Source organism: Hippopotamus amphibius, chromosome 6, assembly GCF_030028045.1.
Source record: "Hippopotamus amphibius kiboko isolate mHipAmp2 chromosome 6, mHipAmp2.hap2, whole genome shotgun sequence".
In the NCBI taxonomy this organism is placed as follows: domain Eukaryota; kingdom Metazoa; phylum Chordata; class Mammalia; order Artiodactyla; family Hippopotamidae; genus Hippopotamus; species Hippopotamus amphibius.
Window position 1 is genome coordinate 171834273 of NC_080191.1, and position 27945 is coordinate 171862217.

Consider the following 27945-nt stretch of genomic DNA (forward strand, 5'->3'; position numbering starts at 1 on the left):
GAGGGCCCACAGTGTACAGTCTCAGAGAGGGCCACGTGCACAACAGTGAATGCTTTCTGATCATGCTGAAAGAGCTCTTTGTCATCCGTGAAACGGGCCTGGCCCGCACGGCCAGGTGCTGGTGACCCGGAGCCCAGCAAGCCCCAGGCAGGCGCCCGTGCAGCGGGGAGCCGACAGCGGCAGGACACGCGCCGCCGGGTCGCCCTCCGCACCTCTCCTCGGAGCCCGTCTGCCCGGCCGCGGCCACCCGCCCCGGCAGCCGCCAGACAGACGCAGAGCCGGGACACACGTCCGCTGAGTCAGGGCTTCTTCCTGACGGAGCGGGGTCGCGCTCTCTGCGTTTGTACCGACTCTCCCGTGTAGCCCTTGGGCGAGGACGTGCAGAGGACCCCCCCCCGCCCCGCGTCGAGGGCTGTGCTGCAGGGGACGCTGGCGTTGGCAACAGCACCCCGTTTCTGCTGGGTCTGCTTTCTGCCCCGTGGCAGCTCGCGTGAACGTTTCCTAACAGGCCCGGCTGGCCGGGGGAGCAGTGGCAGAAGGGCCTCCGAGAGGAGCAGGGCACCACGCAGGCTCGTTTGGAAACGGTTCTCCCAGCCCCTTGAGACAGAACGTCCACGCGTCTCCATGTTTGACAGGGAGGAGGTCTTGTGTTTCACTGTCTTGTTTTCCCATTCCAGCGGGCAGCTTGTGCAAGCGGAAGACTCCGGAGTGTGACAGAGAGACCTCCATCTGCACCGATCTGGACGGGGTCGCCCTGTGCCAGTGCAAGTCCGGCTACTTCCAGTTCAACAAGATGGACCACTCCTGCCGAGGTGCTTTCCTCCGCCCGGGGAGCTCGCCCTGCTCTCGGGGGACGGGCCTCGTCTGGGGGTCACCGGTTCCGGTGGTTTGGCTCCCAGCAGGGTTGAACACGTTATCTCCCTGGAATAATAGCATTATCTCTGACTGGTGCACACTGGTCTGGCCAATCAGATTCAAAGGAAAAGAAAGGAGAATGGAATGCCTGGGGTGGCCAGACCTTTGCTTTTTTTTCTTTATTAATTTTTTTCTTTTTCCCTACTTAAAGGAAATTAGAAAATTTACTGTTGTAGTTCCTGAAGCTTTATTCGATTGTCTGCTAATCTTTTAAAATGGAAATACCAGCAGGGAGGCAGGGCTGTACCTTTGAGTGGCAGCTGGCAGCTCGGGAGCCCCGAGTAGGAGCCCCACTCTGCCCACCTGTCCTGTCATCTGGGGCAAGTCACTTAGCCTCGCTGAGTCCGACTTTCCTCTTCTGTGAAATGGGTGCAGTGATAATTCATTGGATGTTCTAAAAATTAAAGAGGGCCGTGGTTATGGAGGTACTTTGTAGGCCATCAGCATTTGCTCTTGTATGTTACCCAGGTTGTTGTTGAACCAATGAATTCTGCTTTTAAAGGTTTCAAGGCAAACACCTAATTCTGCTAGCCTCCTAGGTGAGGGTTAAATTCATCTAGTCTGAGATGAAGGCCGCTCGGTGGGTGCAGTGCAAGCAAACTTCTTTAAAATAAAATGAGCTCAAGGGCACAGCCCGGGTGCCCTGACTTAGGAAGCCCTGCAGCAATTCGTGGTCACAGGAAGCCTGGCAACGTAAAGGCAGCACGTGGCCTTAGGCCTCGCATCACGTGGGCGCGTGTGTGGCCCAGTTTTCCTGCTCGGTCAACGCCTGCTGGTGACAGATGTACTGGAATCTGAGTAAAAATGGCGTCCTGGGGAAAGGTGACACGCCACTTATTCCTGTCAGGACTTCCCGTTAGAGGAGAGGATAAAAATAGATCTCAGGGCAGTGCTCTCATCCGGAGATTCAGACCCTCTGACTTAGGCGCTCTGACAGTGTACCTCGGCCCTGCCTGCAGCCCCGGCAAGGCTCTGAAGGGGGGCGCCGGCCCCGCGGGGCAGCGGGCCTGACGCGTGAGGTTCCCCGCACCTCTCAGGGCCCTGTCGGTCTGCTGCTCTGATGCAGGGATGATGCTTCCTAGTGCCTGCTCATCTGGTTTCACGCGAGTGCTTTTGGCCCGTCTTGGAAGCTGGGGCACTGAGCCCACTTCGTGTGGGAAGGTGACCTTGCTGACGTCCGTGTGTGCTGGGGCCGTGCGGCTGTGTGGGGCAGGGGCGGGGTGGTTTCTGTGCGCAGGGCCTCTGCGATTTCAGGCAGCCTCAGGACAGCGCTGCCACCTCTGCTTCTGGCCAGCCTGAGCCATTTCCCTCTCTTTCCAAGTCAGCAGCGTCATACGTGTGTCGCTTACAAGCGAGCAGTCGTAGAGCTGCCGAAGGGTTACCAGGTGCCGTGACACAGGCACCAGCCACCTTACGTCTGTCAAGCAGCGACCCAAGGCTCGGCGTGAGGAGACCCTGGTTAGCGTTTGGGCTTGTGGCCGAGGCCCTGCGCAGCCTGGCTTGCCTGTTGGTTCGACTTTCCTCTGTGGCCCTCAGAGCTCCGTGAATGCATCCCGGAGCTCCTTGGGCCACAGCCTGGCTGGCTGGGTTCTGAGGGGTTCCAGTGACATCTTCTGGCCATTGGTGCTGGAGCACAGGGGCAGGTCAAAGGAGTACCCTTTCGGGCACCTCAGATCCGGGGTCAGTCCCTGGTATAAATCGAGGATAAAGCATGTGGGTGTGCATTTTCTAAATCTCTGCAATTAACAGCTGTAAATTAGCAAGTGCATATTGTTCTTTGTTGTACACACACACACACACACACACACGCACACATTCTCAGTGTCTCACCTGAAATGTCTTTACCAGACTTTCAAAGCATCATGTAAAATTAAAGTAGGTGTGCCTCCCATAGATGTCCTAGCTTGCTTCCATCATGCAGACACCCTGGTGAATTCCAGCTGCCCGTTTGCAGGTCTCTTTCTCTGACTAGACTGCAGAGTCCTGAGTTCCTGTCTCTAGAATGTACTTGCACATGGTGAGGGGCCACAGATGCCTATTAGAGGAACGGCTGGATGAGAGGGCAGCAAACGTGATAGGACGAGATCAGCAGGTCTTGATTCGGTTTCCTGTCAGGAACAAGAGAGCCTTGAAGACTCTCGCAAGTACTGATTTTATTTAAAAGGCCAGAAGGCTTAAATGTGCTTGTGTTCCACGTCAGTAGGGGAAACCCGCTTTGGGCGTGTATGCTGGCCATCGCCACATTCATTGCATCTTCAGTGCTTTGCAGCTCAGGGTCCCTGTAGGGCGTGGAGATGAGGAGCTGGGTCCTGAGGCGCAACGGAGTGCCTTGTGACGAGGTTGCTCTCCAGGAGCCCCTAGGCAGCGCCAGGCCCGTGGTAGCACTCAGTCTTTGATGAGTGACTGAGTCAGCCCATCTGAAATAAGGAAATGCCATTACACCAGGGAGCCGGGTCACTTCTGAAGCTGAGTGAAAACAGCCCAACCCATCAGCTCGTAGGCAGGACAGCAGATGGACCTTACATCTGGCTGGATGACAGCCACAGGATGGAAAGCTCCCACCCAGCAGATGAGGGTTGGGTGGGTAGGTTTGATGTAAAAACATTTCCAGGAAGACGTGTTCAGAATAGAACAGACTAGTGTGACATGCCTCAGTGCTCAGATGGGTGGGATGAGTCACTGGGATGCTGGCAGTTCTGTGTCGCTGCCCTGCAGACAGAGCCACGGGTCACTCCGGGGCAGCGTCCCCTGCTCTCATGGCCCGGCCGTAGTGTGAGGACTGCCGGGCATGGTGCTTTCCACACCAGGGAGGCAGGAGCAGCTCAGCTTGTTCTGAGCGGAGAGAAGGCCCCACCTGAGTAAGGCCAGCTCAGAGAACTCCGAGATCTCAAAGGTATCAAAGCTTTGGGAGCGGGGCCTCTTTCCTCTTTCCGGAAACGGGATGTGATTGTGCTCTACCTTGTTGCAAAAACCATTTGAGGTGCCTAATGAAGATTCATTGTAACAAAATGAGATTTGATTTAAAAGGTAAATCAGGTTGAAGGAGAAATAAAATGACTACTTTGTTGAGGCTAGAAGGAAAGCGAACATGCAGAAAGGTGTACCTTAAATTCCCGCCTGTTTGCTAAAGATAGGCCACTCACTCCAGTTCTGAGCTTCCTGGATACTGAGGCAAGGAGAGGGACATGCTTTGGGAGGAAGTGGCAACCATAAAATAAAGCACAGTTCTTTGGGACCATCCCCATTTTTCTAGGCCCTGGGACCCAAGAGAAGTTTCTATGGGGTGTCCTCGTCACGAGGTTACTGAGTGGTGCTGTGGCAGCGTGGTCCGTGGCAGCCTGTGGTAGATACCCCAGGAACTCGCCTAGGCTGCTGCTGGTAATAGATTGCCCTTAATAAAGAGAGTGTAGCTTCCAGGGAGCCCGAACAGTGCGGTGCAGGCTCGCGGCCCTCATGATCGGCTGTGGGAGCGTTTCGATTGTTCAGGACAGTATTTTCCAAACCATTCCACAAAACTCTAGTGATATGTCGATAGTCTGTGACAACAAAATAGATGCTAGAATAGCATTTAGTGTCTAACATTAAAAAATAGAAGGAAGGACGACGTGAAGCACATCTACATAGTTAACATGATCACGCACTGGTCCTTAAAGGAGGCTGCAGGAGACAGCTCCCACCCCAGCCTGCAGGGCGTGCGGCCTCTGAGCCCCGCATGCCGCGGGTGCGCACATCCCGTCCTCAGCGTGTGTGCTGTCTGTCCAGAGGTCTCTGCTTTACGCTGTGCACCTTCCCTTCCCCGTGGTTCTTGTATGCAGCGTGTCACACATTAATCATGAACCAAGTTTCTGTCATTCCTTGCAGTGATGACTTTGTCTGAGAGGCGATTTTTTATTGTCTGCTTTCATCCAAGCACGTGCATTACAGCTCATGGTGCCCTGTCAGCTTACTGTAGTGCTGAAAATGTTCCGAGATCACATCAGTTCAGGAACTGCTGGTCCAGGGGAAGGGCCTGCCCACAGGCCTTCCCTGAGGCAGTGGTCCACGGGCCGCACTGCCAGAGGGTTTGAAGCTATGGTCTTGGGTGATGTGCTGATTAGGGCTCATCTAGGTATGTCTGGAATCCACCACACACACCACAGGGTGAGCACTCTCTTATGGAAACTGAGGCGTCCGCCAGCATTATGGCTCTGAAGGTGTCACAGCTCTCACTTCCTCTTGGGAGGGGGTTGATGGTGGCAACAGCGGGTTGACTTACATTAGAGGAGGTGAAGCGTTTATTTTTGTGTTTATGGAAGGATGTTACACAGGGCCACAGAGAACTTCCAAAAATAATTGCCTATGTTGGATAATAATTACAGCTAAAAACAGTTAGTGGTTACTATGTGCTAGGTGCACATTTGGTAAATCATTTGCATGCCTTATTTTACTTAATCTCCTCCAAGAAACTATAAAACAGAGATGATTATTATTCTCTTTTTTAGAGCTGGGACACTGAGAATCACTAAGAGGTTAAGAATTTTTTTGATAAAATTAAGAGGTGAGCTGGCAACAGTATTTAGGTCAGGTTTTAGGTAATTCTAAAGTTATTTGTAGCTGACCTGGTTCTAGAATATTCTTGTGGACTTTAGGGTGGCTGGTTTTATTAACTGTCAGTTTGGACCAAGGGAAGTCAATGGACATATTCACGGACTTTCCTTTCCTCTTTCAGCCTGTGAAGATGGATATAGGCTTGAAAATGAAACCTGTATGAGGTAGGTTCTGTGTTTGTTTATTATGATGGATTTGTTCCAGACCTTATTTAGAGGTTACATAGGTAAATTGCCTTAGTTATTTCTTTTGATATTTGAAACTAATTCTTACTCTTTTTCGTCATCGTCTTGCAGCTGCCCATTCGGCCTTGGTGGTCTCAACTGTGGAAACCGTAAGTATGCAGAAGCCCCGAGTTCCGCTTGGGCAGGCTGGCACGGCGCTGGGCACGCAGGGTGTCTGTCCTTCCCCTGCCCTCAGTTCAGCTCAGCTGTCTTCCAGCTCTTGAGCCAGGAGTAAAGCAGAGCCTCTCCAGGGGCTGGAGGTTTGTAGGGGAGATAAAGGCTTTCCTAAACAGCCTGACTGTGGAGTGTTCATCAGTACGTTAGGCGTGTGGCGTGAGGCAGGGAGGGAGGGACCACGCGGAGGAGGACAGACGGGCCCCCTGGGTGCTTCTTAGAGGGGACGGAATTGGAGGCTTGGGAAGACTGACCGGCACGTACAGAGGGAGAAGGAGCCCAGGCAGAGGGCGTGAGCTCAGCCAAGGTCTGGGGGCAGCCTGGGCCCCGGGAACAGTGTGTAGGTGGGTGTGGCTGAGGACAGAAGGAGAGGCAGGTGGGGGATGGGGGGTTACGTTGGCAGAGTACGTGGGGACCAGACTGTTGGGGGTGTTGATGGGACCTAATCAGTAGCCACTGTGGAACTAGCAAGAGTCTTAGAGCAGCAGAGGAGTTTCATCCAGAAGATCAAGTCGGGCTGCAGTGAGGAGGACAGAGGAGACCGTGGGGCTGTTCAGACCCGTATCGTCGGGGGCTGGGCGGTCAGTGCTGGATGGAGACTGGGCAGTGCCTGCGCCTAGCTGACGGCTGCGCTCCTGGCGTACAAGAGAGTCGAGGGGCGGTGACTGCGCCCGCGAAGTGTTTCGCACTCGGTTCACTTTGAGAAAAGCGATTGGGATTCATTCCGTATCACTTTCACTGACAATTTCTTATATTGACACCTGAGAAATTAAATTCACCTTCAAAATTATTGAAAGAAATTCTGGGTTATAGGATGTAGCAGGAATGGTAAGACTCAATATTTTAAGGTAGCTTTGTCCCTCATTCCATAGAATCTGCCAACAGTCCATTCCAAGTTTACTAGACCACAAGTGCACATGACTTTATTTAACGAGATGCTCCTCTCACCCCATCAGTTAGAAATTCCGTGTTTTAAAAGCTCTTATGCCATAAAAGGGGGGGGAGGGTGAAGCGTAGGTAGATACTTCTTATCATGGTGCAACATCACAGGTGTACTTGCTTTAGTAAGAGCGTGAGTGAGACAAGGCATCGTGTGTGGAGCTGTGGCCAGCGTGGGGGGACCCAGGACGCAGGAGGTGAGAGAGCCCCCCTGCCAGTCCTCCCAGGGGCCCTCGGCCCGGACAGGCCTCTCATAGGGTGAGCCAGCACTTCTGCCCTGCCTGTAGCCATGCAGCTCCCTAAGGAGGTTTACCAGAAAATGCTTCGTATTTCCCAGCGAATGCAAGAGCGAATGTGGAGGCAGGGACGGAAAGGGGGCGCGCTGCAGGGCGTCGTCCTCAGTGCAGCGAGTGCCTCGCCCTTCAGAGGTCATCCGGTGCTGTGTGGGCGGGGGCGGGGATGCACCACGGCGTCCACTGGCTGCTCTGTGAGCTCCTGTGTCTCCGCCTCGTGTGGGTGGGGTCTCAGAAGCCGCAGGGCTCCTCTGTGTGCCTGAGACTTCTTTATCCGCCCTTTTATCTTGGCCATCAGGACCGCGCCCAGCAGAGGGCAGCCTCCAGCCTGGATGGCTAGCTCCCGGCCACCTGTAGCTGCTGCCTCTGGTGAGCTCTGAGGCTGCGAATTCCACGTTATGACTTTGATATCAGCCTTCGTGCCCGTGTCACAAAGCAATTAAGAGTCACCGATGAGAGACAGCTCCTGCCAGCGGCCCCTTTCTCTGCGGTCTCAGCTCAGCCGCGGTGTGGGTTAAGGCACCGGGAGCCCCTGACCGTCATCCCCACCTGTGGATTCTGTGCGCGTCACTCAGTGTTTTGTGCCAAACAGCAGAGTTCTGACCACCCACCCCGTCCCTTCTGCAGGCCACGGTGAAGACAGTGAGCGCCTGGCTCGCTGGCTCAGGCTGGATCTTCCGCAGAAAACAGACGCTGCTTTCTGCAGGCCCCTGGAGGCGCGCCCTCTGCTGCCCAGGCCCCGGAGACGGGGAGCCCAGCTCCGTCCCGTCGCGCACGCGGTCCCGCGCTTCCCGCACACCCGCATTCCCGGGAGTCACCCGGCTCTAATGTGTTCTGGCTACGGGCGTAACCTCTGACCTGCGTGACCTTGCTGCAGGTCCCTGTGAGCTTTCCGGCTGTGCCCGCATTTCCCTCGTTGCTCCTCAGAGAGAATAGCCTTCAAACTGGAGCCGGCCAGACAGGCTCCCCTCTCGAGTCCTGTGGCGCCTGAGGCAGTCTGGGCCCAGCTGGACCCCCCTGTGCGCCTGGCGAGGCCGGCACCCCGGGCAGCACGGGTGGCACCTGTCGTCACGGCTCTCTTGTTAATTTTCTTTCCATGTGAAACATGTCTGTTTACGCTGCAGATTCCCACAGGCCTGTCCTTGGATGCCACTCACCCGCTGGCCCCAGGATTCTCACAGGCTTGTTGTCAGGGTGTCCCTCGCTCCCCTGCCCCTCCAGCCTTTGTCAGGCGTGCATCTTTCCTCCTTCGCTGGCATTTTGTGGAGGCTCCTCCTCACAGTTTTATTATGTCGCTCATGACCTGGTGATTTGCTTCACCTTTTTTCTCTTTTTAAAGTAAGTGAATTTTGTCTTTTCATAACATAAAACATGCCCATTAATTTTCCTTCCGTAACCCAAATTGATTAGAAAATAGATCCAGGGGAAGAAGAAAACTAAGTGAAGCCTCATCCCTCATTAAACACATCACTGTTAACACCCTGGTGCACGTCCTTGCTACGACGTGCGGTCAACAAGACCAGCTGCAGCCGCAGCACCAGGACCGTGTCGGAAATGCGGCGTTTCAGGCCTCTCCGCTCCAGACCTGCTGAATCAGAATCTGAATTTTCACCTGACCCTCAGACTTGCTTCACGTGTAGATTTGTGTACATATTGATGTTTGGGAAGCCGTATACCACAGGTGTGCATGTGTGTGTCTTTTTAACAGAAATAGGATCTCAAAGAAGAACTGTTTTGTAACCTGCCTTTAAACCTAGTAAACTGTGTGGTGTTTTCACTTACATAGTTTTATAAGGTCACTTTTGATCGTTCCGTGCAATTCTACTCTCTAGGTATATCATAATTTCCTTAACTGTTCCCCTCTTATTATCAGTGTAAAATCTTTCTTTGTCGGCCCGTCCTCTGCGCTGTTCTTCTCTGTGTGGTCATTGTCCCTTTGTGATGGTAGAACACATAATTTTCCTAGATTACCTTTTTCTGGCCGCAGACATTTTTATCCGCCCCTCCTTCTTAGCCACAGCACATCCTTCTGTAGGTCACCCTTTCCGTTCAAATGTCCTGAGTCCCTCTGGTGGAGACGCCTTCCCTGCAGGCTCCGCACAGCCAGCGAGCGTGCGGAGTCGGTTTTCCCCGTGTCTGGGCCACTTCCTCCTCTTCTAGTGAAGCCAGACATCCAACCTAAAGATTCCTCTGCATTGTCTTCCCACCCCAACCCACAGTGCGGCGGCAGGTGTGGGAAGTATCCTTTAAGGGTCTTCACCTGTTACGCTGGGCTTAGAACTCAAGCCAGTGGACATGCTGTGTTGGCAGGAGTCACTCGTAACAAACTGCTTAGAAGGAAGACGAGATCATTATTTGTCCAGAAGTCAGCTGGCAGCCTCATGCAGCTAAAAGCAGACAGCTCACTTTGTGTGGGAACTGAAAGGAAGCAGCCCTGGGAGGAGGGACTGCTGCCCTGTACCTGCTCTCGAGTCTCATGGCCACACTACAGCCTGTAGGTGTGAGGAAGGCAAATTTCAGAAGGTACAGTGGGAAAAGAAAAGAAGAATGCTGTGAACAGGGTTCTAAAGGAAGGATGATGCAAGAGGAGCGGAAAGACTTAGAAGGCAGGATTCTTTTTTTTTTTAACCTTTATTGGAGTGTAATTGCTTTACACTGTTGTGTCAGCTTCTGCTGTACACCAGAGTGAATCAGCCACATGTACACACATATCCCCACATCCCCTCCCTCTTGAGCCTCCCTCCCACCTCCCTATCCCACCCCTCTAGGTCCTCACAAAGCATGAAAGGCAGAATTCTAACCACGCATCGCTGATGAGCACAGTGAGGGGGAAGGGGAGAACTCAACGAGTTTTACAGTAAAGCTAACGTGGCCACCTAGAGAGGTCTGTAATGAAGTCAGGAGTTTTAAAGGAAGGCATATGGGTTGGTATGATTCTGACACCAATCGGGTGTGTGTTCTTCCATATCACTAAGCCCGTTATCTCAATTCTGACAGCATCTCCGTGTAGCTCCCACAGCTTAAGGGCTTGGTCCACAGACTTGCCCACCCCAGTCCCGCAGCAGACGCCAGCCCCACGTCCATGTTGTCACCTGTATTTCTAACCAGCAGGCTGCCGATCAGAGGTTCCAGTGACCCTCTCCTTGGGTTCCATTACTTTGCTGTACTGGCTTACAGAACTCAGGAAACATTTTAGTAGATTACCAGTTTATTATGAAAGGATAGAACTCAGGAACATCTGGATGGAAGAGATATACAGGGCCAGGATGGGGAAAGGGCCTGGAATGTCCACGCCCTCTCCCAGCACGGCACCCTCCCCTCATCTCCCAGCGTCCACCAGCTGGAGCTCTCTGAACCCCGTCCTTTTGGCGTTTCACGGCGGCTTCATGACACAGGCATGGTTACGTCATGGGCCGTTGGTGATTGAACTCAGTCTCCAGCCCCTCTCCCCTCACAGGAGTTTGGGCTGGGGGGTGGGGGTAGTACCAGAACTCCTAATAGGCTCGTCACGAGGTTGGTTTCCCCGGCAACCAACCTTCATCCAAGGGTTACCTAAAGGCTTTCCAAAAGTCGCCTCATTAACATAGCAAAAGACACCTTTGCTCTCCAGGCTTAGGAAATTCCCATCATTTTAGGAGCTGTGCTTGGAACAAGGACAGAGAACAGATACGTATTTTTTTAAAATTTTTTTATTCATTTTATTGGCTGTGTTGGGTCTTCGTTGCTGTGCGCGGGCTTTCTTTTAGTTGCAGTGAGTGGGAGCTACTCTTCGTTGTGGTGCACGGGCTCCTCATTGCCGTGGCTTCTCTTGTTGCGGAGCACCGGACTCTAGGCGCATGGGCTTCAGTAGTTGCAGCACATGGGCTCAATAGTTGTGGCTCACGGGCTCTAAAGCGCAGGCTCAGTAGTTGTGGTGCACGGGCTTAGCTGCTCCGCGGCATGTGGGATCTTCCTGGAGCAGGGATGGAACCCGTGTCCCCTGCACTGGCAGGCGGATTCCTACCCACTGTGCCACCAGGGAAGCCCCCAGATATGTATTTCTTATAAATCAGTATCACAGTTGCCTAAGGTTATGCTGGAGTAAATAAACTTAGCTAGCTTGAGCCACAAAGACGGTTTATTGGAAGGCTCCTGGGGTAAGTTGTGGAATTCCAGCGTCAGGAGTGGCAAGAATCGGAGTTGTGGAGGGTGACAGCCGCGGGAGCTTGGCGCCTTCTTTTCAGAGCACACGTTAACATGGGTCCGTCTTCATCTCTGTCCCTGCTCTTGCTGCGGGTCTGTGCTCAGGCTTTCTGCCTCACAGTGGAAGATAGGCTCACCAAAGAGCTTCAGGTGTATGTCACTGGCTTAGTTATTTTGGACGAGAAGGTTCTCTCTTTCCCTCCCAAAATGAGATTCCTGGGAAGGAAATAATTGATCCAGTTTGGATCTCATGTTTACTCCCAGACCAAACCGCTGTCGCTGGGGCTGGTGTTACATGTACAAGCACGACCGCCCCACTGCACTCTGCATGTGGAGGTGTGGACAGTTCCCAGAGGGGGTTGATTAAGCAGATGGTCCTGTAGATTCCATCCAAATAAGCATAGAAGCGAGGACAAATATAGCTTACAGTAAAGACTAAGGCTCAGAATGGGTTGGTTTAATGAAAAGTGGCGACAGCGGTGACAGCAGCATCAACCTATGATCAAACCACAAGAAGCATAAAGATAGAGCCAGTGCTTGGAAAAGACTGTGAAATGTCAACAAATGTCCAAGACAGAGTAAGACGAAGAATTCCAGGTTCATCATTCTGCAGGATCTCTTCAAAGTAGGAAGGATGGGACAGACGAACCTAAGACAATACACGTGGCCTTTGCTCTCACCGTAATAAACATTCAGGAAACCTGCAGAACTAGTGAACATTACAGTAGGTGTTGATTTAAATCCCACGCACTGTACGTCATCATGTGGCCTCACAGTAAATCTAAAGTCAGTCCTCAAGGGCAAAAGATCAGTTCATGTAGTTCATGAACTGGCTTGACCACAAGTATGAGAAGAAAGATCTGTGGGTTATATTGTCCACAAGCTTATTACAAGTTTCCAGGGACATGGCTGCCAAAGAACATCAAATGACTCTTTAAAAAATGTATGTTTAAAGTAAATTTTATATGTACATATATATGCATCCAGTTTCTAGATTTAGAGGAGGTTGTGTGTATCTGTGTGTATATATAAACACATGAATAAAATTTGGGAAATAGAGAAAAACACAAAGAAGAAAGTACTTGTGCATTGTTACCTGAGGCGGTGCTAAAGTCTGTGAACATTTTTGTGAGTTCCTTCCCAGGCGCTTTCCCTGTGCTCATGTGCACAGAGGTCTTCCGGCTTTCAATCCCGCCCTCTTTCCTCTCCTGTGTGATTTAAGCCAGTGCCGCCCGAGGTCTGGCCTGCAGGCTGGCAGCATCTCTATGCCCCAGAAGCTTCCCGGGCCTAGCCCAGGCCTGCTGAATCCCGTCTCTTAGGCTGGGGACCAGGCATCTGAGTTTTAACAAATCCTCTGGGTGATTCGGACGCATAGGAAAAGTTTGAGAAGCACTAGTCTATATCAGTTTTGTTTCAAGGGGGCAAATTATGCTTAGAGACTGAGGTGGGTCTTTGCCAGCGTTTTAGCTAACACAGGTTGACTGTGGGAATTATAATTTCATAAACCAGTAGCACACAAGATAATGTCTCTTAATAACTCAGTAAAGAACAGTTGAAACTAATGACACATTTATCACACTGTTGTTCTAGGATAAGGGAGATGAAAGGAGTAAAGTCCACACGTAATTGAGGTGTACCTTTCGACAAGTTGGTTCTCAGGAGAGACGGTTCATCAGGTCTCCAACTGTCAGTGCAAAAATCAAAATCCTTGTTTCCAGAGCACGTTGCAAGGGAATCAGGATGCTCGCATTGACAGGCAAGATGGTCTTCTTGGGGCCGCTGCGCTGCACGGCTTCTGCCACCACCGGTAGAAGCGTCCCCTTTCCCTTGGGAGGAGCTGGTGCCTCCGAGCTGGTCTTCGGAGAGCTGTTTAGATCAGCAAAGGATAGCCTTGTCCGGACTGAACACTCACAGACTCTGAGCATTTAGAGTTGAAATGTGCCCTCGCTCATATTGCTTCTTCATAGGTTCCCATTGATAAGCCCCCAGCCACGCTAGTAAGGGCTGTTGCCAGCCACAGGTGTGAATAGTGACATCCTGAAATGCATTTTCACTTTTATATCAAAACAATAACTTCATTCTAAATTTTTTTTTTTTTTTTTTTTTTTTGGCCACGCCATGTGGCTTGCAAGATCTTAGTTCTCCAACCAGGGATTGAACCCTGGCCCCAGCAGTGAAAGCACCAAGTCCTAACCACTGGACTGCCAGGGAGCTCCCCAATAACTTCATTCTTAAAAACAACTTTATTTTTGTTACCAGTAAAGGGACCTGAAATCATATCAAACCACCTTACAACATAGCACGCCTCAAAGTGTGGGAGCTGTGAACTGAGATGGGACGGCAACAAGATGATACAGAAACGGAGAATAAGCACTTAGAATCGTTTACACTGACATGGCTGTGACGCCCAAGCCTGAGGTCCTTTATAAAGTAAATAGCTTTGTTGTATCTTACACAAGTACTGGTCTGCAGTAGAGTCTTTAAAAAAGAAGCAGAGCAGGAGATTCATGATAGCCAGTGCCTGGCAGGGCAGACAAGAGGAGCAAATGAGACTTTTCTTCATTTAGAAATAACACCCAGTGGCTTCCCTGGCGGCGCAGTGGTTAAGAATCCACCTGCCAATGCAGGGGACACAGGTTTGATCCCTGGGCCTGTGGCTTAGTGGCTCCTACATGCCGCGGAGCCGCTAAGCGCGTGCACCACAACTGAGCCTGCGCTCTAGAGCCTGCAAGCCGCAACTACTGAGCCCATGCACCACAAGTACTGAAGCCCATGTGCCTAGGGCCTGTGCTCTGCAATAAGAAAAGCCACTGCAATGAGAAGCCCGTGCACAGCAACAAAGACCCAACGCAGCCAAAAAATTAAACATAAATTAATTAATTTAAAAAAATAATAATATTCAAAAGCATGGGCCAAGTAAAACCGGTCCTTGACCACGTGGTTTGGAAAGCACTGGTCTGCGCTGCTTTTGTCTTTTTAGGCACAGGTGCTTGTTTCAAAGGGGAAACCACCACTGCTGCAGCCACTCGCAAGGGTCACTTGTAAAATGAGTGCTCGCTCGTTTTGTCAAAAGTGAGAAAACGTGAATTTGGTGTGGAGGGATAAACGGGAACTAGACTTTGGTTTCTGGTTAGGAACAAAGGGAGCCAACTGTAGGTGTTTTGAAGCAGGGAAGTGGCTTGGTCAGATTTGGTTTTTGAAGTGAGTGGGCAAGACTGGGCTCAGGAACGTGAGTTGGGAGGTGATTACAGTTGTGTGGTCAGGAGTTGGTGGCTTAGGGTAGTGTTGGCGGAGATAAAGAGAAGTCGACAGATTCAAGAGATTTGTCTCTTGTCCTCACTTTTTAAAAAATGAAGCTTGAGTACATGTGTCAGGAGGTGAGGGAGGGAAATAACTCATTCCTTGGTTTGGCTTTGTTTCCTGGATATCTTAATACCAATGGTTTTTCATAGCACTCAGGTTTCTGTGCTCTTTATTCCAAGAAGGGACAGGTAAATGGTTGCGTGACTTGTATTTGCTCTTCTCTCACAACCTGCCCGTTGTCAGCTCTGTGCATTGTCCTTTGCCTTTACCTGAATACCTAGAGAGCATCGTTCCATCCTAATTTACTATAGAAAACCTGGTTATTGGCTCTTTTTTTTCATCCTGGACCTTACAACTTGAGAGCACAGTTTTATCATATTTCCACAGCAAAAAGACAATCTGAACACTTAATAGGTTTTATTGAAAATATGATCTTTCCAGAAATACATAGGTATAAAAACAATTGAGATTTTAATATTGTTTATCATGTATGATCTGTGCTGGCTCGTATGACTGCTGGTTTCTGGTAATTCAGCTCACTGTGTGTGTGTTGAGACTACCTCGTCCCTAGCATGGGCTATGCAGTGATTCCCAGACTCTGGGTAGTATTTCTTTATAAAATTGTGGACTCTAGCCTAGGGTTGCCTTCTTTTTATTTTATCAAGTAAGAACCTAAAACCAAATTAAAAAATTTTTATATCTAGTATCACCATCAATTCAAAAATTTTAAAAAACAATTAACACCAAAGGGTGGGAAGTAGCCAAGAAAATAATTCTCTTTTTTTCCCAATTACTTTTTAAAAACCAGCTGTACTGGAGGCTTAATTTACACATAATAAAATGCATCTGTATTCAGTGAGAAAAAAAGTAGGAAGGACCAAATTTTAGAAGGTATTAAAACTAGGAAAAAAACAGCCCACATGAGTTTAGTTTTTGAAAAATGCATGCACCACTTTTATTTTTGTCTTCTGATCGTGAATTGATAACAATGTCATCAGGCTGGTCTGCAGGTAGAATTTGGGAGCCCCCATTCTAGGAGTGACTGAGAAAGGGAAACTCTTCTCAAAATAGCATAGGGAAATAAATAGTATAGGGAAAAAATAGTATAGGGGAAAAAATAGTATAGGGGAGTACACTTTAAATATACACAGTTCATTATATGTCAGTTATATCTCAATAAAAGTTCTTAAGAAAATAGTATGGGGGGGGAAAACCATTTTCCCTCTACTCTTCTAGGTTCTTGGCTGACACTGCCCCTGCCCCCGCCCCCCATTAAAAGCCAGAGTAACAGGAGAAAAAACAATTTGAATTATGTGCATACACACGCGAGCACCACAAAGATATGAGACTCAAAAGGCAGCCAGATGACTGAGGCTCGTATACCCTCCTGAGCTGAGGAAAGGGCCAGGGGTCTAGGGCTTCAAAGGGGAAAATGCAGTCTACAGGAAAGTGAGAAGAGGAAATGTTTGGGAAACAAAAGCTGTGTGCCAAGCAGATAAGTCTCTCAGGTGAAAAAGTTATCTCTGATATCAGCTCTCTTCCTGGTGCAAGCCTCTTTCTAATGAACATGTCCCTTACGAAAGGGTAATTCATACTCGGTTTTCAAAGCTTCTCCTGTGTCTGCAGTTTCTCAAAAATATCAGCTCAAAATAATACATATACCAAAGAGGCATAGTTTGGGGTGACGCTTTCTGCTCCCCTTCAACTGAGAAAATGCAGAGCTAGCTCCAAGCAGCCTTTGCTGGGGGCCCAGAAAATGAGAAGTGGACACTAGCTGAGGCATGGGGCAGCTGTGTGGTGGGGAAGGGGACCATGTTTTGGTATTCCTTGGTTCATTTCTTACCTCTTCCCAATCCATTTTTCCCCCTTTTAAACCTGTGTAGCCTATCAGCTTATCACGGTGGTGATCGCAGCAGCGGGAGGCGGGCTGCTCCTCATCCTGGGCGTCGCCCTGATCGTTACCTGTTGCAGGTGAGTGCTGAGTCCACGTTCTCATTCTCTTTCTTTGCCTGTGCTAAGCAAGGGTCCATCTTTTACCCTTTTAAAGAACGTCTGAAATGGTTTACAGTATTAAGTCGTAATGTATGACCAAACCATTAAAGAAAGGAAAAAGGAAAATTCATGATAGGTAGTACCATTGGGGAAGGAAAAGGACAGCAAATGGAATTTTTACTAAAAAAGCACAAAATCACAAGCAAAAAAAGAAAAAAAGATAGTTTGGACTTCATCAAAATTAAAATTTCTCTTCTTCAAAGAACACTATCAAGAAAGTAAAAAAAGACAACCCACAGAAGAAACGAACGTATTTGCAAATCACATGTCTGATAAAAGACTTGTATCTAGAAAATGTAAGGAATCATTACAGCTCAGTAATGAAAAGGTGAAACTGCAGGACACATTTTGGGACTTAGTGAGTATAGGTTCTTCCGTCTCGGTGCAGAAACAGTTCAGCACAGTGATAGGTAAGAAGTGACTTCTTAGAATAGGACGCTTGTGAGGTTCACAGGTGGGCAGGCAAGGGGGTGCTGCAGTAGGAGCGCAGTGGGCTACAGTTTTAGGATCAAAGGAAGAATGGGGAGGGGAGAAGACCGTTGTTGAGTAAGGGGGACGCTTCCATCCATCAGCTCCTCCTTCACATCAGGCGTCAGGGTCAGGCGACTGTCCCTAAGAAAACTGTCCCTAAGTGGACTGCAGTGGCGCTATTTAAATGAGCAGAAGGGTGGTAACATACACTCACAGTGGTAACTCGTCTCAGGGTTTAGTATAATGTCATCTTCTCCCTGTGTTTTCGTTTTTAGTGCACGCAGAGGAGTGTGTCCTAGGAATCATTAGCTTACTGACCGTACTGGGCAGGATGTGGGTTTCATTTTTCCATTGTTTTATTGTTTGGGGGCATGTGTCATGCTCCTGGTGCGTGGTTTTGTGGCTCAGGAGGCCTGCTTGGTTTTGTGGTTAAGCAAACCTGTTTTCTTGAGTGATCATTAACTTACAGGGTCTCCCATACTTTTTTCTTAACTTATGATCCCTTAGTGAGGTTACCTATTTGATCACCTATTTTGTCCCTTTACTCTGTCCCTATCAAAGGCAACCCAATTAAAAATGGGCAAAGAACTTGAATAGTCATTTCTCTAAAGAAGATACACAGATGCCCAATAAGCATATGAAGAGATGCTCAATGTCATTATCCATCAGGGAAGTGCAATCAAAAGCGACCTCAGATACCACTTCACACCCACTAAGATGACCGCTAAAACAAACAAACACACACCAGAAAGTAGCAAGTGCTGGTGAGAATGTGGGAAAAGCAGGGTGCTCATACACTGCTAGTGGAAATGTAAAACGGTAAAGCCACTTTGAAAAAGTCTGGCAGTTCCACAGAACATTAAGCAGAGTTGCCATTTGATCCAGCATGTCCGCTCTTATACCTGTGGAAACGGGGGTTCACACAGAACCATGTACGTGAGTACTCATAGCAACATTGTTCATAACAGCCAAAAGGTGAAAATAACCCCCGTATCCATCAACAAAATGTGATATATCCACACAGTGGAATGTCATTTGCCGTAAAAAGGAGTGAACTACTGAAGTGTGCTATAACACGCGTGGACCTTGAAAACAGTATGCTACGTGAATGAGACCAGTCACAACAGACCACACGTGTATGATTCCGTTTATTTGAATGTCCAAAACAGGCAAATCAAATAGAGACAGAAAGTAGATTGGCGGTTCACTAGGACTGGATGGGCAGGGGAAGAATTGGGGAGTAATGGCTAAGGCATGTGGGGTTTCTTTCTGGGGCAATGAAATTGCTCTAAAATTGCACAACGGATGGTTACACAACTCTGAATATACTAAAAACCATTGACCTGTACACTTTAAGGGGGAAAATTAGGAAGCAAACGAAGCAGAAAGGGGTTGCCTGGAACACTTAGCAGTGGAGAGGAGGCAGGCACATCGAATGGAGCAGAGAGTAGTAAACTTGGCTCTCGGCTTCCTGGGCAGCAGTGGGACTGGGTTCTGACCAGAAAAGGAAGAAAACGAAAGGAGTTGGTTCCCTTCTCTGCGGTCATTCTGGTAAGGGGAAACTCAGACCTTTGATTTAGATGATAATAAACGGCAGAAATTATCCTGACATAACAGATGAGGGGGACCTACAAAATAGCAGTTATCTTTTTGACCATTGACCTGGAGGGCATTTTAAGATGCCCTCTATCTCCAGGAAGCCTGTGGAGAGCAAGAGGCTCCAGCTGCCCCCCGGGGCCACAGGCCTCATGGGTCAGCCTATGGCTGTCGTTTACAATGTTAGCATCAAAGATAAACTGTAGGAGTGGAAATAGAACTCTGGGTATGAGACCAGGAGCTAGAGAGAGACCTTGAGTGCTCCGGGGGACAGAAGCCTCCCGTCTGCTTACCTGTGCCAGGGAGTGTAGCCTTTTGGGGAAAGAGAGCCTGTGACTATGGGTCCCTGGGAGAAGGTCACTGTAAATCAGTTAACTTCAGGGAGCAACACAGTGGCTGGTCTGTTCTCAACGTGTGAGAAGAGACAACGCGTAAGCCCCATGCTGGACGTTTGGTTTTAAGATCCTGAGTGATAGAGTGCCTTCCCTAGAAAGTTTATTTACAGGAAAGTGAGACAGAGGGAGGAAACTCCAGATTATCTTACCCAAGGCAAATATCACTAAAAATGTGTGATCCAAGGCCCATTATAGAAGGTGAATAACACATCTTCCAGCAATTTCCAGTCAGAGAACTCTCACCAGCAGGGAACTTGTCCTAGGGTTTCCCTGCCCTGTGGACATGAGACTCTTTATGGGTGTATACACAGGTGGGCATTTCTGCAAACAAAACATACTGTTTCCATGGTTCATGAAGTAGCTTCATGTAGTGGAAGAACACTGGCCAGGGAACTGGGAGGCCTGAATTCTGGCCCCACCTTTGCTAGTAGCAAACAGGATAAGTCACATCCTTCCCAAAGCCAGAGCTGCCCCGTCCCCAGAGCTCCTTGGGCAGGTTGCGAACCACTGGACTCAAGAACCCTAAAGGCCCTTCTGGCTCCAGCATCTTGTGAATTAATGACTCTTATTTTCCTGGCCACCCCCATGGTGCAGTGATCTCTGTCCCCCTAAAGAGCCTAAATCTGCTGCACCGCAGCTCTTTGTCCTCTCTGCCCCCAATAACCTGACCTTTTGGTTTGGAAGATTTTTTGCATCTTTTTTTTTTTTTTCCTACTTACATTTTGACAGGCAAATACTAAAAATAATAACAACAATAATAACATTCCTCAGTGGGCAGCTACAAAAACATATTGTGGTGTCTTTAGGTCTAATTTTCCTTGTAAAAAACTAGATGGGGCTTTCACAGATATCATTTCTTCACAGAACTTATTTCCATTTTCAAAATTTTTTACCTTGTAGAAAGAATAAAAATGACATAAGCAAACTCATCTTCAAAAGTGGGGATTTCCAAATGTCCCCATATGCTGAGTACCCCAAGAATCCTCGGTCACAAGAATGGGGCCGAGAAGCTATTGAAATGCATGAGAATGGAAGCACCAAAAACCTCCTCCAGATGACGGACGTGTATTACTCGGTGTGTATTCCCACGCCCAGGTGACCTCCCAGCTCCAATTTCCTCGAAGAATTAAAGAAATTCTGTTTTGTTTTGTTTTGGGGTTTTTTGTTTGGCTGTGACACGCGGCTTGGGGGATCTCAGTTACCCGACCAGGGACTGAACACAGGCCATGGCAGTGAAAATGCTGAGCCCTAACAAGTCCATCAGGGAACTCCCAAGGGATTCTGTTTTGTTGTAGTAAAAGCACTTCAGCTCATTAAGGGTTAAAGAGAATGGTGGCCTACGCCTCTCTTTCACAGATTTTAATATTCCATTTACTTGCTATCTGTTTGCATGGTGTTTATTAGTTTCGACATTGAGATATGAAGAGTATTTCCCCAGAGCACAGTATGTACCTTCTGAGGTTGTAGCAGTAACCTTCTTGTCACTGAACTTGCTTTTAAGTTACAAGATTGGAAGCTGAAAGATAGAGAAAGAGTTTAATGATATTTAGCCTTTGGCCCTCTCATTTTTATTTCGTCTGCCATGCTTTACGTCGTGTGGTTGGGTAGTTTACACTGAGGGACTGGGAAAAGGCATAAAGAGAACGATTCGGTGTCATCTTCAGCCAGCACTTCTCAGAGGTTTAGAAGATTCAGTAGGTCTTTAATTCTCGGTGGGTCTTCGATAATTTGCTATGTCCAGCCCTGGACTGCATTGTTTGGGAAGATGGGAGACCACCTTGAACCCTTGCTTCTTCTGTCCCACACTGAATAACCCATGTCATTTTCCCATGCCTGCTCTGTTCTTTCACGTACACCACATCAGCCATAAAGCAAACACCAGTGGTGATAACTGAGCTGAAAAATAAATAGCCGTCAGGTGACTTCTCCTGCCGCATGGAGCTGTTAGAGGTACAGCAATAAACGTGAAACCTTGCCCCATCAGGCCTTAATAGCTTTAGGCAATCTTGTTAACAGCCTGCACAGCTCCTCTGGTTGCTATGGGGATTAACCTGTGGGTTCAGACTTTGGATGGGAGGGGCATTCACACTAAGGAACCTGTAGTTCCAGTGGATTCTGAACAATTTGAACCCAGCCTGGAGAAAGAACAAAAAGAAATAAGGGGAAAGATAAATGTAGATATAAAGATAGATCTAGTTCGAGTGTTCCCGTTGATATTTCTGCGTAAGGGCTTTGCTTTTTCCTCTGTTTGTCAGGAAAGTCCTTTTCCTCTGATAACTACAGCAGATATCTCTCCCAGGGGTGCCCCCACACTCACACGCTTTGCTAGGGGCTCCTCAGCCGCCGGGCAGCACCAGGACAAAGCAACTGACAGGCCTATAGCATCGCAGGCCCCACCTTTGCCGCGTGTTCCCAGGCCACCCGCTGAAGAGTTATCTTAAATAGGTGCACGCACGAACCTAAATGAACCCCATCTTCATTTCAGACAGCGGGCTGAGCAGTCTGCAGAAGGAGAGCGTAAGCTTAGGGCCTGGAGCTGTCACCTGAGGGAGAGGGCTGTCCCTCACAGTGGTCTCAGGTGTTCACTGGGCCCTCCTGGGACCCACATTATAAGAAGCAGAGTCTAGTGTTACATTTCCATAAGCCGGCACGAGGTGGTGCTGAAGGAGGGCCTCCTCTGAGCAGCCAGGGCCTCCCCTGGGGGCTCCCTTTGCACGAAGCAGGTTGTCACGATCTACTAAGCTGGGGGCTGGTCAGAGACACCCGAGAATCAGCTGTTCTCCTGTGCTGGGGTCCTCACTCCACCTCTGACACCTCTAAGGCTCCTGGACAGCCTTGTGAAGGTCAGTGCCCTATTCTCAACAGGGACAGTAACTTTCTGCTGAATGCCAGAGAGGATTTAAAGGCATTGTGCTCCACAGAGAAACTCATTTTTAAAAGTCAAAATAATCATCAGATAATAATTACTCTTGGTAATAATCAAGATAATAATTAACCCAGGTCTTTTCCTATGTTGGTCTAAAAATCCCTGGGCTGGAATGGTTCAAAAAACCCCCTTTTAAACTATGGGCAAAGGGATCCCTGGTTCCATAAAGAGACGACCTGGGAGGTGCTGACTTCCGGTTCAGACCTTGCCCTGCTGTGTATAGCTGCCTCTATCTTAAGTTCTTCAAAATGTAGCATTTATTGTTTCTTTTTTCTTCACTATTCAGTGTAAACCCAGGAATAATAAGTTGACTTTTCTCTTTGGCCACCAGCCCACAAATGTAAGGAATCCTGAACTTGAACGAAATGGACTCTACCCGGCCTACACTGGACTGCCAGGATCGCGGCATTCTTGCATTTTCCCCGGACAGTATAACCCGTCTTTCATCAGCGATGAGAGCAGGAGAAGAGACTACTTCTAAGGGCAGGAGGGAGAAGGGCCTGCGGCTCCGCCCGCACCAGGGGCGCCGCGCCCGCGCAGCCCGCGGGCAGCGGACGGGCTGGGCGGCAGGGCCGCAGAGGCAGGGGCCGCGGGACTGCGGGCCGCGCGGCCGGCACCGCCGTCGCTGCTGGGGGTGTGGACACGGGCCTGCGCAGCGCAGGCCCCGCGCGGCCGCGGCGTGATGTCCGTCAGCGCGCATCGTCAGGCATCGGTGCCGGGACCCAGGGCTTCCTTCGTCTGCACGTTAGTAAACGCGGAAGCAGGGAGGGAGGCCTCCTTCCGGACTTCTGTCAAGACTGCTCCAGAAAGAAGGCCTCGTCTCCTCAGACACGTCCGCAGGCCTCCGTCTGGTGATGCATTCACAGCAAAATGCTGGCTCTGGCGCGTCTCCTGCGCCGCAGCCGCGTGCCGAGCCGCAGGCGGGGGACACGCCGCGGGTGTCCGGGGGCGCGCGGCGCCGCCACACGCTGCCCCGTCGTCTCGTGCTGCCGTCGCCACACGGGCCCCCGGACCAGGAGCGGCGGCGTCTGAGCACGCGGCTCGCCGGTCTTCTTCAGCCCGGGTGACACATGCACCTGGGATGAGTTTCTCCCTTGGCGCTCACAGCGCGCACTTCCATCCGCGTCTGGATCGGGGCAGAGCAGCCTCCGTCTGGCTCCCGGCAGAGGCGTCCAGCTGCCCGCGCGAGGCCCCGGCGCGAGGCCCGGCGGGGCTGGGCGAGGGCCCTGTGGGGGGCGCGTCCCTGAGGCCGCGGCGTGTGGGGCCGAGGGCGGAGGGCCGCCGGCCGGGCCGGGCCCCAGCGCTGAGGGAGACGCGGGCGGGGACGCGGGCGGCGCGGGCTGGGCTCGGGGGGGCCGGCGCGCTTCCGGGGAGCGGCCGGAAGCCGGGCCGGAGCCGCCCGCGCGCCGCGTGCCCGCCGGGCGGCCGGTGTGGTCTCAGCCCCGGGCTCGTCCGCAGGCTCGGTGTCGGCCGAGGGGTCCAGCCAGCCACTCCAAGCTATTTATTCAGTGAAGAAGTAACTTATTTTCTCTCACGCGGTCATGTGTGATCCCTTGTACGACTCCGGCGTTCCCTCCAGAAACGCGGCTGTAATTCCGGCCCGCGCCGGGGGGCTGGACGGCCTCCGGCCAGTCAGGGCGCCGCGCGTGGGGCGGCTGCGGCCTGGGGGCCGCACGGGGGCGGGCGGCCGCGCGCCGTGCCTTCGCCTCGGGCCTGGGGGACGGCGGGCACGCTCACCCGCTGTGGACGTCCCGCGTCGGGGCGACGTGCGGAGAGCACAGGCGTGAGAGCCTCGCTCCCGCCCTGAGGCTGGGCGCTCAGGGGCGCCCGCTCCTCTGGGCCGGGTGCGCCCTTCCGAGACAGTCCTGTCCGGCGCGGGCGCTCCTCCCAGGTTCTCTGATCTCTCCAGGACGGATCTGATCGTTATTCTTATGGATTTCTCATGCTAACAGTTTTAAGGGCAAACTCACGAGTCCCGTGGTTTCCACGAGTCACCATTTCCCTGTTGCAGCAGGAATTCTAGTCCGTTGGGATACCACTTTGTAGTTAAATTGCATTCATCGTGTGAGATAGTTACAAAAAGAATTCTGTGTCGTCAGGGGGTGCCAACTTAAAATTTCAGAGCATCCCCTTTTAGAGATCTTGGGTCTTGCCTCTCCATGCAGCCAAACAGCCGTCTGTGCCTCGTGGCCTCGCCCCTGATTGCAGGGCTCGAGCTCCTGCCCTCAGCTCACCTGAGCCAGCAGGCTGGGTGCCCAGGGAGGTGGCTGCTTCCGGGCTCCTGCCACAGAGCCTTGCTCGCCCCCAGGGCCAAGACCCACAGTGGGGTCAGTCCCCAGCACACACGCCTGCCGCCTCCAGCCGACAGACCATCTCCTGTGCCGGAACCAGAAGCTGGACGCCGCACAAAGTGAAGTGTTCTGTCCCCAGAGCATCCTAGAGCAGGATCTCAACGTCCAGAAAGGAGCGTGCTGTGAGTTCCAAGAATGCTTTCCTGGGAGTGGGTTTTGTGCATGTGAAGTAGGTTGAGTGTTGTTTTTCTTTCACTGTGAAAAAGGGAAGCACCCTGCAAGATTGAGTTCACATGGCATCTGCAGTTTCTAGGAGGCTTGCAGGGTTGGGGGTGAGGGGAGTGCCAGTGCCGGCTGCCCACCTGGGTAAGGCAGGGAGAGGCCGGCTTCACGCCTGCTTAGTGTTCAGATGCCTTCAGAAGGGTCCTTCCTGAGCCGAGAATCAGCTGGCGGGGCAGCAGGCGCAGGAATGGGGCCCAGGCTGCACGCGCCCCTGGTGAGCGGAAGCCCGCGGCTCCCTTCGACACAGGTGGAGCGTGCAAGTCCTGTGCGCAGAAGTGCCTCCGTCCTGCATGGAGCCCCCGCAGCCGGGCATGGGGAGGGAGCGGCCCATGAGACGCTCAGCCCTCTGAAGGGGAGCGTGGGGCCACGTGGAACCCCGTGTCCCGCAGGTGCCAGAGCAAGGTGACTCCCAGAGCAGGTGGTGCTCACTGGGGCCTCCCAGCATGGGCAGGTTTTGTTGAAGCTCCAGAGGGTCTTATTTCTGGTGTTTTTTCCTCTTTGCCCCATGAGCCAGCGCAGGGCACTAGAGACAATTTAGCCTAAATAGTTCCAACAAGCATCTCACGTGTTCCCATCACACCCAGGCTCTGTGCGGGGCACGTGGCCTCACCACACCCTTGTGAGGTGGGTGTGAGAGAGCCCATTTCTCTGACATGGGACCCTGCAGAGGGGATAAGTACCTTGCCTTGGAGAGCCAGGACTCAAACCCTTCTGCCTGGCTCAGTCTTCCCGCTGTACCTCTTGCCTCAACTCCCTGACAGGTGCTTCACCATCCAGTGTCAAAGACAGCTTGAGAGAGTGGGCTTACAATAAAAGTTGTTGTTGTTGTTGTTTTTAAAAAGAACTTTAATATTAAGCAGTAGCTAAAGTAATCCCATGAAGTGCAGAAACAAAATGTTGAAAAAGCCCTTTCAGGTCTGTTGCTACATGTATTTCTTGGATGCTTGTGGCCGTTGTTAAGATAACAGAGGCTGTCTCGTGCTTATTAGCGAGAAGCACATTGGTACGTGGCTTGGATGAAGGAGGTGTATGGTGATGGCCTGGGCTTTTGACAGACACAGCCAGACTCAGACATCCACCTGAGGGCTGCCTTGCCCTGTTCCCATGGTGCGGCTGTGTTTCCCACCTGTTGGAAGCATATTTTTGTGAACATGATCTGAGTCTGGAACATATTCAGTTGAATGTCTTAAATGCTGACCAATCTTCCTCCTTTGACAAAAGTTTGTTTTCAGAAGCAGCTAAGTCATTTAGAGCTAAAATTGCTGAGTGGATAGTGTAATCAAGCTGGCTGATAGCATTTGAGGTCAAAAACTAAGGTGTAACTGTTACGTTCTTGAAGGGATCATTCTTAACGTTGGCCCAAATGTGAGGGCAGCATCTTTGCAAGGTGAGGCTGGGTGGCTGCCCACCAAAATGTCTTTGACAGATGATATTCATTCAGATGTGAAAGTTCCCAGAGCAGACACTTCAGGGTCACTCCTTACATGTGGCTTTTTTGCAACCTTCATTAAGTCATCTTGCCCACTGGTGGGGCGCCCAGGTGGGTGCCTGTAACTCTGTGAATACCGCTTGCAGAAGCGAGAACGTTCAGGCCATCTGCTTCTGGCTTAGTTTGGCCTAACACCCCAAAGTAGGGTTTTGACCCATGATTCTAAGATACACTGATTTCAAAACTAGAGCACTTCTTTGGAGGGAGGAAGAATGCAAAGTTCAGTATCTCAGTACTTTGAATCTGATTGAAAACCACTCAATATCAGAGATGCTTTCTCTGTGTGAAAACTCTTGTGGGGATTAGAAGGGACATTTCATTTCCTTCTTCCTGACAAAGCAGCATTCTGAGGTTCTCATGTGTGTTTTTGGAAACAGATACAGCTTTGTAGAGTTGGCTGTTAAGTATGTACTCTTTTTTCTTTTTCTTTCCTTGGTTCCCCAAAGAAGAAACCTGGTTAAACTACTAGAAGGATTAAAGTATTAAAGGTCAGTTAATTTTTTGTGCTAAAGTATCTTTTCAAGAGTGTTATAATTCATTCTATTTGGTATAAAGTGCTCCCAGAAAATCCTGTAAAACCAAAGGGGACAATTGAGGTCTAAAAAGAGACATATCTTAGACTGACTCTGTCCTCTTGGCATTTTAAAGAGGATGTTTAAAAGGATTTACATATTAGATTCTGGCTTTATCTTTTTTTTTTTTTTTTCTTGGATACCTAATAATGTACTTCAGGTGCAGAGTTCTTGGGTAAGAAGGATGGGACTAGACAGGGGTGGGATGGAACCAGTCCACCTGGGAAACTAAGCCAGGTTTCTGTATTACCTTGCCTGTTTCTTAAAAGATCTCTCGTCATAGGTTGCTGTGAGTTTTGTTAATGTTTGTGTTGCTGGGTTTCTTGTTAAATGAAACATGTAGCTGGAAGATGAACTTTTTGAGTTTTCACATTGTCCCAGATTTCTCTTTGCATAACTTTAAACCTTAGCCCCTGGTTGATTGTGTTAAATCCATTATGAGAATGTTATTTAAAGTTGTGTTATAATTGCAACCTCCACTAATTATTCAGTACTGTAGCAGCAAAGTATTATTTGTAAGAATTTGATTATTTTTATACTTATACCCACTGTAAGTCTGGCGTTCTAGTCAGTAAAATGATGCAATAAAATCAATATCATTTTCGCTGTGTTTTCTCGTGATAAACCACAGCGGAGCGCGACCGGTTCGTCGTCGTGAGGCGCCACTTTAGCAGCGGAGCTGCCCCGTGAGCTCTTACACAGCACGTTTAGGGGCGGGGCCAGTTCTGGATCTTCCGTACCTAGAACAAGGGAGGAAATAGGCTTTTGGTGATGGGTGGATGGGCAGACAGATCGGCCTAAATGATGAAAGCCTGACGGGGCATAATACCTGCTTTTGTTTACTTGTCTTTGTGTGGATCGGAGAGAGCCGGTAACCAATTTTCAGACACGGAAAATTTCCTCCTGAATGCCTCCCACCACCACTGTGTGCCCACCCTTCATGTCTCAGGGGAGAAGAGAAAGCAAGCATACCTGTGCTCTATGGTGGAGAGAACCTGGGAGTTTGAGGTTGGCGGGCCGTGGGCCTTACACCTACGTGGCCAATGAATGTGGCTGCTTGGCGGATATTTGTTCATTAATTAATTGCTTATTTGAATGCCTGTCACGGCAGGGGTGGACGAACCTCTCAGACGCTTTATGACAGTAACCTGGGCTCTAGGAGAGGCCGATAATGGCAGCTTGGGGCATGAAGGTGGCCTTTTGGCAGGGTAGAGCGGGGTTGCGGCCCGTCAGACAGCTCTGAATGGAAAGCAG

The 27945-nt window shown here is 50.3% G+C and overlaps 1 protein-coding gene across 4 annotated transcripts in view; it reads left to right on the top strand.

Moving 5' to 3' along the window:
- The window catches only part of HEG1 (heart development protein with EGF like domains 1), an 80190-nt gene extending 52896 nt beyond the window's left edge, over positions 1 to 27294 (top strand). For 2 of the 4 annotated variants that reach the window (XM_057738805.1, XM_057738807.1), the window contains 6 exons: positions 678 to 812; positions 5624 to 5666; positions 5799 to 5836; positions 16501 to 16588; positions 20032 to 20206; positions 22389 to 27294. In XM_057738805.1, the coding sequence (XP_057594788.1) occupies positions 678 to 812; positions 5624 to 5666; positions 5799 to 5836; positions 16501 to 16588; positions 20032 to 20206; positions 22389 to 22538 (629 nt within the window). In that variant the 3' untranslated portion in view covers positions 22539 to 27294. Of the gene's footprint in view, positions 1 to 677; positions 813 to 5623; positions 5667 to 5798; positions 5837 to 7430; positions 7740 to 7759; positions 10911 to 16500; positions 16589 to 20031; positions 20207 to 22388 lie in introns of those variants that run through there. The other 2 variants (XM_057738806.1, XM_057738808.1) reach the window with 2 other exon arrangements.
- Positions 27295 to 27945: the final 651 nt, after the last annotated feature.